Source organism: Oncorhynchus tshawytscha, linkage group LG07 (assembly GCF_018296145.1).
Source record: "Oncorhynchus tshawytscha isolate Ot180627B linkage group LG07, Otsh_v2.0, whole genome shotgun sequence".
NCBI lineage: Eukaryota > Metazoa > Chordata > Actinopteri > Salmoniformes > Salmonidae > Oncorhynchus > Oncorhynchus tshawytscha.
In genome coordinates, this window is record NC_056435.1 from 47,761,704 (window position 1) to 47,779,301 (window position 17,598).

Here is a 17,598-nt window from a genome sequence, read left to right on the forward strand (position 1 = left end):
AAAAATATCTCAAGACCTTATATTGTTTTGTATTTTGAGAATGCTAGGATGCCTTCAAAAAGGTTATAGTGTGCCACTGCAGTTATGTTGTTTGTCCTGTAGGGGGTGCTGAGAATCCATGTACTGGAGGCCCAGGATCTGGTTGCCATGGATAAGCTGATGGGGGGCCTGAAGAAGGGCAAGAGTGACCCCTATGTCAAGATCAACATCGGAGTGGTCAAGTTTAAGAGTCGTGTGATCAAGGAGAACCTCAACCCCACCTGGAACGAGATGTTTGAGGTATGGAGGGACTTGTAGTTTATTCAATTAATCTCTGTCGGCTGTTGAACTGTGTGCCCATTTAGATGAGCGGTAAAAGGGATTGTGCTGTACTGAAGAAAGTAAAAGCAATGCGTGTTAGGACAGACTTTTGATCTTTTTTACAATTACTGTATTTGGAGGGCTTCTCTCATGTAAGAATATATCTGAGACATCTAGAAGTGTGTGCCTTTGCTACCTTTTTTGCCTTAACATGTAATAGCATTATTTATATGTAGTTTTGTTGTTATTGATCTTCCCTGACATATGTGTGTTTCCCCAGACGGTGCTGAACCCCCAGGCTGGTCAGGAGGTCCAGGTAGAGCTGTATGATAAAGACATGGATGCGGATGACTTCCTGGGAAGGTGTGTTGTGACTTTCCCAACTATACACCATTTAATCAGTAACCTGCTATTGATAGTTTAGGACTATGTCCCCAAGGGCACCTTATTCCCTATATAGCGCACAACTTTTGACCAGAATCCTGTGGTCCCTCGTCAAAATTGGTGCACTAAATATGGAATAGGGTGCTATTTGGTGTGCACACAAGATAAGAGTTACAGTTTCATGCACTTTGGTCTCATGGTGGATGAAATGGTTGAAATGTAGGACATTGTTCTACTTTTCTACTTTCACATATCAAATATATAAATGGTCAAAATAATACAATACCTTTTTGGAGAGTTGCCAAAGCATCTGCTTTGTGTGTGTGTGTGTGTGTGTGTGTGTGTGTGCAGGTTTATGATGAGGCTGAGTGATGTCATCAGTTCCCAGTACACAAACCAGGTGAGTCAGTGTATTGAGATATTTACTTCTCTTTCTAGCCTGACTTCCATGTGAGGTCATTACTGTTGTCACTGCTTTGCATTACTTTCCATCTTTATTTTATTGTGCCTCATTTGTTAACAGCCTATGGGTATATTTCTGTGTTCCAGTGGTACACTCTGAATGATGTGAAGTCAGGTCGTCTTCACCTGGTACTGGAGTGGGTACCAACAGTATCACAACCAGACAGACTGGATCAGGTCAGTTCTTCCTGTTTCAGTTTCTTCTGTCTCCCCGTCTCTCGCTTTCCCTGTTATCTTTTCTTTCACTGAGTTTGATTTAACCCTCTCTTGCCTCCCCCTATTACTCTCTCTCATACAATCATCCTATGACATATTCATACTGTTTACATAAGGAAGTCTTCCTGCATCCAGAATGCAGTTGACTCAAATTACATAACTCATATGAGGCTTTTGTATTTATTAGGGACCCCCACCCCACTTAACAATTAAATAGCACAGCATTAGGTTGAATGATGTGTCATTTTAACTCCGGGCTCCCCATGCTCCAGGTGCTGCAGCTACAGTCTCTCCAGTCCTACCAGAACAAGGCTGTTCCCTCTGCTGCTCTGCTCTTCGTCTACATGGACAGAGCCCACTCACTGCCTGTGAGTCACCTTTCACTTTTCACCTCTGATGTTGTCATGTTACCATGATCTTTATAGCCTACTGTTGTCTGATGTTTGTGATAAACTGCTATGATTCGCGTAGTTGTTTCCTTTGGTAATTGTATGTCTGTGCACACTTGTTCTCTTGTGTTGTGTAGTTTATTTCATTGGTGAGATATGACCTCAGTGTTATAGATGCAATATGCAGAAATCGCTCTGGCAAATCCTGGTTGCTGAAATTCAAAGAATTAGACTAATTTCAGTTTGTGACTAAACAAGCAATGTATAGTGTAGAGAATCATTGAACCATCTAAACTGCTGTGAAATATATTTTCAGTTGTCTGAATCTGGTGACTGAAACTTATGATCGGGAAGTATAGAAATAGTGCATAGAACAGATCTACTGCTTCTTAGACTTGCTTTCAATGAGAATGACAACCATATAACTCACATCTCTAAAAAGTTACATATTGCAGCTTTAATTGTCTTATGATCAAGATTTGATGGTATCATATTATGTCACTGAGTTACCCATAGTGACATGTGTTTGTAGATGAAGAAGAGTGGGAAGGAGCCAAAGGCTGGAGCTGAGCTTGTTCTGGGAGAGACAACATATAGAACAAAGGTGAGGTTCTCATTTTACAAGATCATGCTTGTAATTTGTCTTAGATTGACCAAATAACATCTCTTTTCCCTATCTCCTCGATCTCTCTGAAGGTGTGTGATCGCACCAACTCCCCCCAGTGGGATGAGGCTTTCTACTTTCTGGTTCGTGATCCCAAAGAAGAGATGCTCATAGTGAAGGTGAGAGGTTGTTTATTTGTGATTGCAAGCACTTTGCCTCCTGTTTTGTTACTGATTTAACACACAATACGATTTCTTTATTGTCCACCCATGTGGAAGTGTTGTTCAAGTCAGCATATCAGTGTTAATTTTGTCAACAATAACTATGATGAAAAACAACCTATTTTTCCTGACTAAAACTAAACTCAGCAAAAAAAGAAACGTCCTCTCACTATCAACTGTGTTTATTTTCAGGAAACTTAACATGTGTAAATATTTGTATGAACATAACAAGTCAAAATAAAAAGTAACAGTCAGTATCTGGTATGGCCACCAGCTGCATTAAGTACTGCAGTGCATCTCCTCCTCATGGACTGCACCAGATTTGCGAGTTCTTTCTGTGAGATGTTACCCCACTCTTCCACCAAGGCACCTTCAAGTTTCTGGACATTTTGGGGGGGGAATGGCCCTAGCCCTCACCCTTCGATCCAACAGGTCCCAGACGTGCTGAATGGGATTGAGATCCGGGCTCTTCGCTGGCCATGGCAGAACACTGACATTCCTGTCTTGCAGGAACTCACTCACAGAACGAGCAGTATGGCTGGTGGCTTGTCATGATGGAGGGTCATGTCAGGATGAGCCTGCAGGAAGGGTACCACATGAGGGAGGAGGATGTCTTCTCTGTAACGCACAGCATTGAGATTGCCTGCAATGACAACAAGCTCAGTCCGATGATGCTGTGACACACTGCCCCAGACCATGACGGACCCTCCTCCTCCAAATCGATCCCGCTCCAGAGTACAGGCCTCGGTGTAACGCTCATTCCTTCGATGATAAACGCAAATCTGACCATCACCCCTGGTGAGACAAAACCGCGACTTGTCAGTGAAGAGCACTTTTTGCCAGTCCTGTCTGGTCCAGCGAAGGTGGGTTTGTGCCCATAGGCGACGTTGTTGCCGTTGATGTCTGGTGAAGACCTGCCTTACAACAGGCCTACAAGCCCTCAGTCCAGCCTCTCTCAGCCTATAGTGGACAGTGTGAGGACTGATGGAGGGATTGTGCGTTCCTGGTGTAACTCGGGCAGTTGTTGCCATCCTGTACCTGTCCTGCAGGTGTGATGTTCGGATGTACCGATCCTGTGCAGGTGTTGTTACACGTGGTCTGCCACTGCGAGGACGATCAGCTGTCCGTCCTGTCTCTCTGTAGCGCTGTCTTAGGCGTCTCACAGTACGTACATTGCAATTCATTGCCCTGGCCACATCTGCAGTCCTCATGCGTCCTTGCAGCATGCCTAAGGCACATTCACACAGATGAGCAGGGACCCTGGGCATATTTATTTTTGTGTTTTTCAGAGTCAGTAGAAAGGCCTCTTTAGTGTCCTAAGTTTTCATAACTGTGACCTTAATTGCCTACCGTCTGTAAGCTGTTAGTGTCTTAACGACCGTTCCACAGGTGCATGCTCATTAATTGTTTATGGTTCATTGAACAAGCATGGGAAACAGTGTTTAAACCCTTTACAATGAAGATCTGTTAAATCATTTGGATTTTTACAAATTATCTTTGAAAGACTGAAAAGGGGCCGTTTCATTTTTTTTGCTGAGTTTGACGATAACAAGCCGAGATGCCCTGGAAAACTATTACAAATTACTCTTAATTTTTGTTGACGATCAAAATTACACGTGAGACTGACATTTTATTTGACATGACAAAGTAAACATTACATTCTCTGGCAACAGCTCAGGTGGACAATCCTGCTGTCAGCATGACAATTGCATGCTCCCTCAAAACTTGAGATCTGTGGCATTGTGTTGTGTGACAAAACTGCACATTTTAGAGGGGCCTTTTATTGTCCCCAGCATAAGGTGCACCTGTGTAATGATCGTGCTGTTGAATCAGCTTCTTGATATGCCACATCTGTCTGGTGGATGGATTATCTTGGCAAAGGAGAAATGCTCACTAACAGTGATGTACACACATTTGAGAGAAATAAGGTTTTTGTGTGTATGGAAAACTGTTGGGATCTTTTATTTCAGCTCATGAAATATAGGACCAACACTTTCCATGTTTTATTCCGTATAGTTGGTTAGTTACAAGTCAAGTTTCCTTTCATTGGCATAATTGACATCTTTCAGTTGCGCGGTCCTATGGGAAAAATAATATTAGGAGTCAGATTTGTGTCTCATTCGACCACATAGTATTTTGCCATAGCTCAGAGTCTGTCATGTGCCTTTTTCTCAGGAGTGGTTTCCTTCTGGCCACACTCTCATAAAGCTCAGATTGGTGAAATGCTGTTGAGACTTGTCCTTCTGGCAGGTTCTCCCATCTCAGCCATGGAATTCTGTAGTTTCAGAGTGGTCATTGGGTTCTTGGTCACCTCCCTTGCCCAGTTGCTCAGTTTGGTCGGACGGCCAGCTCTAGGCATAGGCAGAGTCTGGGTAGTTCCATATTTTTTCCATTACCCAATGATGGATGCAACTGAGCTCAATTTGGAGTGTCATTGCAAAGGTGTGTGAATACTTATGTATTTCATTTTCAATAAATTTGCTAACATTTCTTAAAACATGGGGATAGTAGGCCTAGTTGTACAAGGCTATCTGAATGTGCACATGATGGATGTTAGTGGTAGGCTAAATATTCATTATGTAATAGGAAAAAAATGCACGTACTATTCTGTGACTAAAATAGCTGTGTCTAAAATGAGACAAACATTTTCCAGTTTTAGTTGACTGATAACTGAAACTAACAAAGGATGAAATGACTACAATGTGAGCATATAATATCTGTCAAAATTAACACTGCAGCATATTACAGATTGAGAAACTAAAGTATGTCTATTGTCAATGACCCATCTCTCTACTACATGCAGCTCTCCAGTGCTTGGGATCAGGCGATGGGCTCTCTGGTGGTACCAGTCAGAGAGCTGCTGTCACAACCAGATCTGGTCCTGGATCAGTGGCTGAGTCTGGATGGAGCCTCACCTGACAGTCAGATTCTACTGAGGGCTGAACTCAAGGTTACACACAGACACACACTTCTATATCCTCAATTGTTTTTGTTGAAATGACTACTTACGAAATGTATCTTTGAACAGATTCTGGAATCTAAAATGGTGGACCTGATAGGTCATGGAATTCTTCCGTGTGCTGCAGGAAACTGTGGGCAGGTGAAGCTGTCTCTCTCCTATGCCTCAAAGAAGAAGAAACTGACCATCACAGTCCACGCCTGCAGGTTTACATCATTCATATCTCTACCATGTCATATAGCAAGAGCCCAGAGTTTGTTAGGTGATATGATGGTCAGCAAAAACTACTGCCCCTTACATATAGCATAGCTTTAAACTCATTACTAAAGAAGGGGTCCCTTCCTGTAATGATATCCCTATCATACATTTTCATAAAAATCCTCATACTGTACCTCTTTCTCTTACCTTACCAATTGACAACACTTTTTAAGGCCATGGATCACATGTTATGTGTTTGTGTATAGGGATCTGGAGTCGTCCAGTAAAGATGGTCTAGACACCTACGTCTCCCTCATGCTGCTGCCCGACAAAAACAAGGCCACCAAGAGGAAGACAAGCATCAAGAAGAGAGACCTCAACCCAGAATATAACGAAAGGTGTGTGATGTTATCAGCGTTGGTGTGTGTGTGTCAGGGTTTCCGTTAGGAAAATGCGGCGCCCGACAAGCGACGGAAGATTTTCATTTATTGGACTTTTGAGAAATTGACCGGTCATCGATATGCATTGGGTGCATATCCCAGGGCGTCCACTCTCTCAGCCAGCACCATCAATAAACAAGGGCCAAGTGAGCCACATTTACATGTCCTTAAAAACAGCCTACAACAAATTGCCAAAATACAATTCCTTGTGTTTCGATGTGTAGCATTGCCTTATTCGTTTTTACTTTCCTAAAACAATAATTGTCCACCTCACAGTTCAGCTGTACGATATAGAGATAAATATGCCGGTGGCATGCTACGACACCGACATGCTTTTCTTTATCCTTGTCAGATAGGCTTCTGCTATACAGATATGGGTGTACAGAAAGACGCTAATTCATACATTTTCTATAAAGATAAACATTATGTTGTTAGATTATAGGAGTAACACTGGTAGACCTAAAACATTCATCACCTCAAGATCAACTGTCGAAGTCAGTTGGAGCGCCAGAACACACTGCCTTCATATCATAGGTCTGCAGTATAACAGGCTAATAGCCACACCAAACCTTAGCAAAAGTTTCTAAACTTTATTAGGGTAAAATAAATAGTAAGTCAAGCAATTGTTTACAGGGAAAATATGAGCAGGATATTATATTGCGGCAAACATTACAGTTGGAACTTGTTTTTTTCAAAGAAAATGGCTCAACAGAATGAAGCCAAACACTTGCGAACTGGTTTAAACCTTCTAAAAAATGTTGAACCGTTTATATTGCAGCAATTACCAAGAAAGGCTAGTGCCTAATGATATCTATTTTACAACAGGCCTATTAATAACCGTCTTAAACTAAATATAGAGCACACAATTAAAAAGACAGATCAAACTTAATTTAGCCAATGAAAATGTCTCAACAGAATGAAACAAAACATGTTTTGTATATTTAAAGAACTGGTTTAGATAGTAAATAGGCCTACAATAATAAAAATGTAATTAAAAAAGTTAAAAATGGCATCCTACCTGCATAGTGAATTGCACAGTAGCCTGCATTTGGACACACCAACGTTCTTCTCATTTTTATCCACTACAACATGAAAACTTGTCCATTCGGAGGACTTTCCACTTGTAGGCTTTTCACTATAGGCATACTCTAACTTTTGTTTTATTTCAATGAAAAAGGCCTCCATCTTCGCAATCAACATTAACCCAAGGCTTCTCTCTCACTGTCTCATCAGCAGCGCGCATGTAAGGCAACATGCAAGGAGTGAGAGAATAGTGCTGAGAACAGTGCCTTCAGAAAGTATTGTGTTATAGCCTGAGTTGAAAATTGATCCAATTGAGATATGAATAATACCCCATAATGTCAAAGTGGAATTTTTGAAATTAATTGAAAATTAAAAGCTGAAATGTCTTGAGTCCATAAGTACTCAACCCCTTTGTTATGGCAAGCCTAAATAAGTTCAGGAGTAAAAATGTGCTTAACAAGTCATATAATAAATTGCGTGGACTCACTTTGGGCAATAAGTGTTTAACATGATTTTTGAATGACTACTTCATCTCTGTACCCCACACATATAATTATCTGTAAGGTCCCTCTGTTGAGCAGTTATTTTCAAACACAGATTCAACCACAAAGACAAGGGAGGTTTTCCAAATGCCTCGCAAAGAAGGGCACCTATTGGTAGATTATAAAAAAACATTGAATATCCCTTTGAGCATTGTGAAGTTATTGATAACACTTTGGATGGTGTATCAATACACTCAGTCACTACAAGGATACCTGCATCCTTTCTAACTCAGTTGCCGGAGAGGATGGAAACCGCTCAGGGAGTTCACAATAAGGTCAATGGTGACTTTAAAATAGTTAATGGCTGTGATTGGAAAACTGAGAATGGATAAACATTGTAGTTGTAGTTACTCCACAATACTAACCTAATTGACAGTGAAAAGAAGGAAGCCTGTACAGAATACAAATATTCAAAAACATGCATCCTGTTTGCAATAAGATACTAAAGTAACCTGCAAAGAAATTAAGTTTATGTCCTGAATAAAAAGTGGTATGTTTGGGGCAAACACAACACATCACTGAGTACCACTTTTCATATTTTCAAGCATGGCTGGATCATGTTATGGGTGTTTATTTTTTTATTTAACTATGAAAGTCAGTTAAGAACAAATTATTATTTTCAATGAAGGAACAGTGGGTGAACTGCCTGGTCAGGTGAGGAACGACAGATTTGTACCTTGTCAGCTCGGGTATTTAACCACTAGGCTACCCTGCCGCCCCGCTTGCCATTGGCAAGAACTAGGGATTTTTTTAATGGTAAAACAAAATGGAATAGAGATACACACAGGCAAAATCCTAGAGGAAAACCTGGTTCACTCTGCTTTCCAACAGACACTGGGAGACAAATTCACCTTTCAGCAGGACAATAACCTAAAACAAGGCCAAATATACCCTGGAGTTGCTTACCAAGACGACATTGAATGTTCCTGAGGGGTCTAGTTACAGTTTTGACTTAAATCTTCTTGAAACTCTATGGCAAGACTTGAAAATGAATTTTTAAAATAATAATGTGCAAAGCATAACTCTGTCTCGAACTGCTTTGCTTTATCTTGGCCAGGTCGCAATTGTAAATGAGAACTTGTTCTCAACTTGCCTACCTGGTTAAATAAAGGTGAAATAAAATTTAAAAATGACCCTGTAATCGCTGCCAATGGTGATTCTAACATGTATTGACTCAGGAGGTTGAATACTTATCTAATCAAGATATTAGTGTTTTATTTTTCATAAATTCTAACATTTGTAAAAAAAAAAAAAGACAAATCCATTTTAATCTAACTTTGTAACACAACAGAATGCAGCCCGCTACAATTTTATTAATCGGCATTTCATTTATTTTATCTGCCAAAAGCCGTCAATTACCAGCTAACGGAAACCCTGGTGTGTGTGTGTTAGTTATGATCCTCGTGGGGACTGGAAGTCCCCACAAGGATATTAACCAAGGAAGATTCTCTCTCGTGGGGACATTTCTCAGGTCCCCACGAGTACAAAGGCTATTTTAAGATTAGGGGTCATGTTTAGGGAAAACAGGATTTTGAATGCAAATCAATTTTAGGTCCCCACAATGATTGTGTGTGCACCAGGCAACAGAGTCATTTGAACCTGTGGCAGCAGAATGTAACAGTATTTTCCTCCTGTCTCTCTGTGTAGGTTTGAGTTTGAGCTGTCTGTGGAGGAGGCCAGGCGCAGGCATCTGAGTGTGTCAGTGAAGAACAGCAAAGCCTCCTTCAGGAGCAGCGATCTCTTTGGACAGGTCAGCCAGGATTTGGATTACTGCTTCTGCTATTATGGCTATACTGTACTCATCATACTGTACTATCAGCTGGGTAACTTCGGAGTGAACATGGGAGTCTGTACTTTTTACAAGCAATGCGCACCTTTCTCACCTGGTGCAAATGATGATTCATGCTTCTGTTCTACTCAAGCAAAATCATAACAGTATTATGCAAATACCACTTGTTTAGAATGGTGTATACTAATACATATTAACACCAAACTGTCTTTTTCAGGTGCAGATAGAGCTGGCTCAGATTGACCTGGCCTCAGGGGTCACAGAATGGTGAGTAGTAGCCATAAAACAGAAAGTGGGTGACTAGTGCCTAGATTCAATCCGGAATGGGGAAGATCTGAAATTGAAAGGCAATGTTCCCACGTTTGTGGAGACTGCAGTCACGGTAAACACTGCACATGTCGGCTCAATCAGAAAATACCTTTAAATCTCAATCACGCTATTACGCAGATCTTCCGTGCTCTTGATTGAATTTAGCCCTTATTGATTGTGAGTGTAAAGGTCGGTTGGACGAAATTTGTGCATTTGTACTATTTGCATCTTCTCATTGGAGATCAACTATTTAATCCTCCTCCCCTCCCCCAGGTTTGACTTGAAACAGGAAGCTGAATAGTGGATCTGTCATACCACAGGGTTAAAGTTCACCTGTACAGCCTAACTCACGCCGATGCCTTCCCCCACCTACCACTGCTGCAGCCTTCCCTGTCCTATCACCTGTTAATGTCTATCTCTAAATATCCACATATCAATATTATCACTAAAGACAGAGCTCAATAGGTCAGAACCTGGATTGATCCAGGAGAAAGTCTGTATTATACAGTTTCATCTGAAGTTTATACCTAGTATTAATAGTTAAGGTCAAAATGTGTACATACTTATGAAAAGGTTGAAGGTTATACCTGCATACTTTAAGAACTGATGAGGGTTATACCCGTTTATTAAGGTTACTTTTGAAGTTTACATTAATAACTTGTTAGGGATATTTGAAGATCATATGAAGGTTATGTACGTTAAAGGTTAATGTACTAATGAACGATAGCTACATGCATTTATCTTGCTAAAGTAATATCAGTAAGGAAGGAGTTAATGTTATCAAGGTAAAGAGACTCTTGCCTGATCCAGGAAGTGAATAGGGACCAGCATGCGTTGTCAGTATACGGTATCAGATTGGTATTATCAAATAACTTGGAAGCAAAGTAACAATAATTTTGGAAGATATCAGCGAATTCCATTATATTATGGAATGATATTTGCTGTGGGAAATTGTTAAGTATGTTAATACTAATAGAAGGATAATGAGGAAGTCAAATGTTAAGTATAGTATGAGTCCTTGCGGATTGAGAGAGAAAAATCAGGTCTGGGACAAGGTAGCACGTCCGGTGAACAGTACACTTTAACCCAAATCTTTTACTCAGTGTCTAGTCAGGAACCTCCCTTATTAAAAGAGCATTGATTTTACTTTGTCTTATGTTATCACAGAGACTTCTATAGTATATACTGTACCAATGGGGCGGCAGGGTAGACTAGTGGTTAGAGCGTTGGACTAGTAACCGAAAGGTTGCAAGTTCAAATCCCCGAGCTGACTAGGTACAAATCTGTCATTCTGCCCCTGAACAGGCAGTTAACCCACTGTTCCAAGGCCGTCATTGAAAATAAGAATTTGTTCTTAACTGACTTGCCTAGTTAAAGGTTTAAACATATATATATATGTAAACAGTACTGCCATGCGAAATTCAGCCAATTATCAAGGCACTCTGATATTACAGTTATTAATTTCTAACTAATACAAAAAAAGTATTTATCTGTTGCCATTTGTATTTTACCAATTCATTGTCATACTTCCATTCCATTTTGCTACATCATATATTTTTACTTGCCCTTGTGTTGCTATGCTGCTTTGTGTTTTACATTTGTTTTGGTGTGTATCTTTGTTTTTTTAACACATTACAATTGTGCATATATTCATCCTTTCTAGCAGGGTTGTGCTCATTTCAGAATGAAAGGAATGCCTCAAATTCCAATCAAATTTGTGAATTTTAATTGAAGTAGTAAATGGGATATATTCTTTGGTATCCTGAAGTGTGACTTTCAGATTCAATTCAATGTCAACGTAAGTTGTATGACTGAATAGAATGTATTTCAATTGCACTGAATTCAATTCAAATCTGAAAAAGATGATCCTAAAATCAGTGTGCATCATGGCAGTCAAATAAAGTTTTTGCACCCCAAAAATGATTTGTGGTCTTATCTATCATACATGAGTCTTTTATAACTGTTGCAGTCTTACTTACATGATAACGATCAGCGGTAACTACAGAACCAATCTGTAGCCCTGAGAAGTGAAAACCTGGACCGCAACAACCTGATGTCAACTTGCAGCATTACAAATACCTTTTCTGTAAAATTGCCTTTGTCAAGGTGTTCCCCTCCTCTCTGACCTAGTAGATAGCTGGAAATGCAGGGTTAGTCACATGACACTAGGCAAAAAAAAAAGGCATGCCACAGTTAGGCACACCTGGCATGGAAAGCGTGGGAACCTAGCTAACTAAAATATAAACTAGCTAGCTAGCATAGCAGTGAATAAGCCACCCCCCTAACTAGCTATGTCAAACATGAGGCCCCTGTATGTTTGACAGCACAATACTTTATTTTTTTGGGGGGGGGCAAACTCAATATACTTTGAAATGATAATGGACCTACATTCATAGAGTTTGACTGTGTCCAGCTCGCTAATAATCCACAAAATGAAAGCTAGACAGTCAGGGAGCATCAGAAATTAGTGGACAATTCTTTGCAAATTTGTAAGGAAACGAAATAACACATTATGGTCCTCCAGACCTCGTTGCAGACTAAATGTGGACCCGGGGGGAAAACATTTTTTTGACACCCCTGAGCTAGAACCATAAATGATAACTCCAGTGTGATGACTTGTTCAGGGGCCTAATTTATAAACCGTGTGTCAGTACAAAACATACCCCAAAATGTGTGAGTGCCAGTATTCATGCAAACGTTGGCATTTATTTTTAAAAATTGCTTGACTTTAGAATGTGCTTAGCTTCCTGCACACTTTAGACCATGCAATGCGCACACCTTCTAAACGTCACTCCCTTTCAGATGCTCTATACACCTGTGAAATTGGCAGTGTTTTCTACTTACAAAGCATGTAGAGGTCTGTAATTTTTATCATAGGTACACTTCAACTGTGAGAGACGGAATCTAAAACAAAAATCCAGAAAGTCACATTGTATTGTTTTTAAGTAATTCATTTGCATTTTATTGCATGACATAAGTACAGTGGGGCAAAAAAGTATTTAGTCAGCCACCAATTGTGCAAGTTCTCCCACTTAAAAAGATGAGAGAGGCCTGTAATTTTCATCATAGGTACACTTCAACTATGACAGAAAAAATGAGAAAAAAATCCAGAAAATCACATTGTAGGATTTTTAATGAATTTGTTTGCAAATTATGGTGGAAAATAAGTATTTGGTCAATAACAAAAGTTTCTCAATACTTTGTTTAAATACCCTTTGCTGGCAATGACAGAGGTCAAGTTTTCACACACTGTTGCTGGTATTTTGGCCCATTCTTCCATGCAGATCTCCTCTAGAGCAGTGATGTTTTGGTGCTGTTGCTGGGCAACACAGACTTTCAACTCCCTCCAAAGATTTTCTATGGGGTTGAGATCTGGAGACTGGCTAGGCCACTCCAGGACCTTGAAATGGTTCTTACGAAGCCACTCCTTCATTGCCCGGACGGTGTGTTTGGGATCATTGTCATGCTGAAAGACCCAGCCACGTTTCATCTTCAATGCCCTTGCTGATGGAAGGTTTTCACTCAAAATCTCACGATACATGGCCCCATTCATTATTTCCTTTACACGGATCAGTCGTCCTGGTCCCTTTGCAGAAAAACAGCCCCAAAGCATGATTTTTTCAACCCCTTGCTTCACAGCAGGTATGGTGTTCTTTGGATGCAACTCAGCATTCTTTGTCCTCCAAACACAACGAGTTGAGTTTTTACCAAAAAGTTAGATTTTGGTTTCATCTGACCATATGACATTCTCCCAATCTTCTTCTGGATCATCCAAATGCTCTCTAGCAAACTTCAGACGGGCCTGGACATGTACTGGCTTAAGCAGGGGGACACGTCTGGCACTGCAGGATTTGAGTCCCTGGCGGCGTAGTGTGTTACTGATGGTAGGCTTTGTTACTTTGGTCCCAGCTCTCTGCAGGTCATTCACTAGGTCCCCCCGTGTCGTTCTGGGACTTTTGCTCACCATTCTTGTGATCATTTTGACCCCACGGGGTGAGATCTTGCGTGGAGCCCCAGATCGAGAGAGATTATCAGTGGTCTTGTATGTCTTCCATTTCCTAATAATTGCTCCCACAGTTGATTTCTTCAAACCAAGCTGCTTACCTATTGCAGATTCAGTCTTCCCAGCCTGGTGCAGGTCTACAATTTTGTTTCTGGTGTCCTTTGACAGCTCTTTGGTCTTGGCCATAGTGGAGTTTGGAGTGTGACTGTTTGAGGTTGTGGACAGGTGTCTTTTATACTGATAACAAGTTCAAACAGGTACCATTAATACAGGTAACGAGTCTGTCAGAGTGTGAACGCAGATATTCACAAACTGAGCGTGAGGCCCTTGCATTGGTTTGGGCTTATGACATGCTTCACCCGTATGTATATGGCAGGGAATTTGATCTAGTGACTGATCATAAGGCGTTGGAGGCTATTTACAGTCCTCGCTCAAAGCCACGAGTTCGCATCGAACAGTGGGTGCGGAGACTACAACCGTATGACTTTCGTGCTGTCCACATACCAGGGAAAAACAACATCACTGACCCTCTGTCTCGTCTAATTGGAAAGACTACAGTGAAAGTCACACATGGAGCATGTGAGATTTGTGGCTGTGAACGCAACTCCAAATGCAATGACCACAAGGGAAGTGGAGAAAGCATCAGCTACAGATGAAGAGCTAAGAGAGGTGAGAAATGCTATTCAGAGTGGGTGTTAGGAGACATGCCAGGCATATGCACCGATTGAAAATTAAGCGTGTGTAATTGGACAATTAGTCCTAAGGGGAACACCCATTGTTTTGACACATGCACTTTATGCCAGGTCTCTATCCTTAGCTCACGAAGGACATTTGGGCATTGTAGGCACAAAACAACATCTCAGGAGTAAAGTATGGTGGCTGGGCATGGACAAGGCTGCAGAGAGACATGTCAAGTCATGCCATGGTTGTCAGACTGTAGTACGACCAGATGTGCCAGAACCGCGGAGACCCACAGTGCTACCTGATGGGCCGTGGCAGGACGTCGCCACTGACCTATTGTTTCCACTACCAACTGGACACACAATATTAGTAGTTGTAGACTATTACAGCAGATAATATGAATATGATCTCATGCAATCTATTACCGCAGAAAAGGTAATTGATAGTCTGGAGACTATTTTCAGTCGTCATGGTCTACCATTAATAATCTGATTGGATTGTGGCCCACAGCACATGTTATCCCAGTTCCAGAACTTCTGCCAGGAAAATGGGATTCAGCATGGAAAAATTATGCCACAATGGGCATAGGCAAATGGTGAAGCGGCAAAATGTCTCCCTCATGAAACGGATTCGCATTGCACTAGCTGAGGGGCTGGACTGGAAGCGGGAGGTAGGCAAGTACGTGACAGTCTATTGGTCCATTGATCACTCTACCACGAGCAAGAGCCCAGCTGAACTCCTTTTCAAAAGGAAAATTAGGAGGAAGCTTCCAGATATAGCTTCACCACAGAGTGACCTGGAGACACGGGACTATGATGCTGAGCAGGAAGGTAAAGCCAAGATCTATGCAGGCAACCTTTGCAGAGCCAAACACTCTGACGTGGACATTGGAGATTAGGTTCTCCTAAAACAGCACAAAAAAGACAAGTTCACAACAACCTTCAACAAGACACCACACACTGTGATCAATAAAGAGGGAAACAATGCGGTTGTTCAATCTCCAACCCGAGCCAGGTATTCAAGGAATAAAGCATTTGGGAAGAGGTATACAATTGAGGAACCAGATCCACAAATAAAGTACACCTCACAACTGAAAGAGACTGTGGAACAGAGTCCTACTCTGAGATATTACATTGAATCCAAACCAGAGACTCTGTTATGGATCACCACGAAGACCACAGATTCCCAAGCCAGTCAGGCTTCACAGAATAATTAAACTGCCACAGAAGTTAACACTGCATAACACTGCAAGGGGTAAAGAAAACCAGTATAAACTGAAAAAGGAGGACAAATGCAAAGACTCAATGTTTGAATTATGTTGTGAAAAAGGTGCAGAATGTTTTGCTACAGTAAGAAAAAAAAATAACAATACTGTTTTGTTTTGCTTAGAAGTAAGCTTAAAAGGAAAGTCTATTTGGGCCCCTGAGTAGCACAGCGGTCTAAGACACTGCATCACAGTGCTTGAGGCGTCACTACAGACTCTGGTTTAGATTTTTTATTCTATTTATTTCACCTTTATTTAACCAGGTAGGCCAGTTGAGAACAAGTTCTCATTTACAACTGCGACCTGGTCAAGATAAAGCAAAGCAGTGCGACAAAAACAACAGACTTACACATGGGATAAACAAAGGTACAGTCATTAACACAATAGAAAAATCTATATACAGTGTGCAAATGTAGTAAGTCATTTTGGATTGGAGATGTTTAATGTGAGTCTGGAAGGAGAGTTTACAGTCTAACCAGATACCTAGTTTTTAGGGTAGGCCGTCATTGTAAATAAGAATGTGTTCTTAACTGACTTGGCTAATTATTATAAAACTTGCATAAAAACTAAAATTAGGAGAACAGAAATAACAACATAAAACAGATTTTAGATTTCAGTAACAAAGGTTGCTATACAGGTAAAGAATGAGTGTGGTTGTGTATGTCAGGTTGACATTGAAGTTCAAATCCAAGTAAAGGGGGATGTCGTGTATTGATGTGATGTACTGATATATGACGTCACCACGTCAGTAAAAGGAATGTGTGGCTTTTTACATGGACAGTGATGGAGTAGAAACATGTTGAATTTTACCCCCGAGTCTGGTTGATTCAATTCAGTGTAATATCCTAACTTAGCCCACATAGTAAGTTTAGGATTGAACAGCTGCTACTAGCTAGCTAATTCATTCACATCAGTCGAGTGGGATGAAACATTAACTAACGTTACATGTCAGTTACACTACTAGCTCAGCACTGGGAATAAACCAGCGTTTCAATATGCTCATAGGTCTGCGGACAGAGCTCAGTTTTTATGTCATACATAATTATTGATGCAGTTTATAGGCTCATCAGAAACGTCCAGATCCTGAAATAGGCAAAACTAGAAACTGCTCTCCATGGGTCATGTGTAGATCCTAGTTTGTGACGCGATTTTCAACATACTGTGGCTGCCTGCCCCATGATTAAATGACCCAATAATGGAATATCGAATGACATTCATGCTTTCCTGTAAAATCGAGTGGTTATGTTGTCTAAACTCATAGGTACTCAAGCTTGTGTTGATCAGTTGTATGTTATTGAGCCTATCCACAATTATATAGACTACAGGTTAAAGTGCTTAATGTTGTAAAAGTTGTGGAAGTGGCTGTCTCACTGACCTAAGCCAATTTGGACTGGACACGTGACCCACTACAGTGACTGTCAATCATCAAATCATTGGAATGAAATTAAAATAAAAAATACATTAAAAAAAGTTTATTCGATGACATAATATGTAAGATTTTTTAAAAATAAGAAAAAATAATTTATAATTTCTGTTTTGTCAGTATGCCACGAATATTAACTGGCCAAAACGTATGGTGCACGGGTTGAACCAGAACGGATCACTAAAAACATTAAATCATTATTTCGTTTCTCGTTATTTAATATAACCTTCAGACAAAAAATAAAATAAACGTGTGTTGTTTGATTTCAGATTCAATCGAATAAATTAGCAACGACCCTTTGCTCGTTTTTTAAAATCTTGTCATCTACTAATAGGAAATATTATTGTCCAGAAAGTACACAAACCCGACTAGATGCAATATCTCTTTGGCA

General features: G+C 40.6%; 1 protein-coding gene across 2 annotated transcripts in view; it reads left to right on the forward strand.

Moving 5' to 3' along the window:
- The window catches only part of LOC112254670, a 74,433-nt gene extending 62,677 nt beyond the window's left edge, over window positions 1-11,756 (forward strand). For both annotated transcript variants that reach the window (XM_042324503.1, XM_042324504.1), the window contains exons 64-76: window positions 103-279; window positions 581-663; window positions 1,036-1,084; window positions 1,234-1,323; window positions 1,635-1,730; window positions 2,284-2,355; window positions 2,448-2,534; window positions 5,380-5,526; window positions 5,605-5,741; window positions 6,000-6,131; window positions 9,386-9,488; window positions 9,745-9,794; window positions 10,110-11,756. In XM_042324503.1, coding sequence (XP_042180437.1) covers window positions 103-279; window positions 581-663; window positions 1,036-1,084; window positions 1,234-1,323; window positions 1,635-1,730; window positions 2,284-2,355; window positions 2,448-2,534; window positions 5,380-5,526; window positions 5,605-5,741; window positions 6,000-6,131; window positions 9,386-9,488; window positions 9,745-9,794; window positions 10,110-10,137 — 1,251 coding nt within the window. In that variant the 3' untranslated portion in view covers window positions 10,138-11,756. The remainder of the gene's footprint in view (window positions 1-102; window positions 280-580; window positions 664-1,035; window positions 1,085-1,233; window positions 1,324-1,634; window positions 1,731-2,283; window positions 2,356-2,447; window positions 2,535-5,379; window positions 5,527-5,604; window positions 5,742-5,999; window positions 6,132-9,385; window positions 9,489-9,744; window positions 9,795-10,109) is intronic.
- The last annotated feature ends 5,842 nt before the right edge of the window (window positions 11,757-17,598 follow it).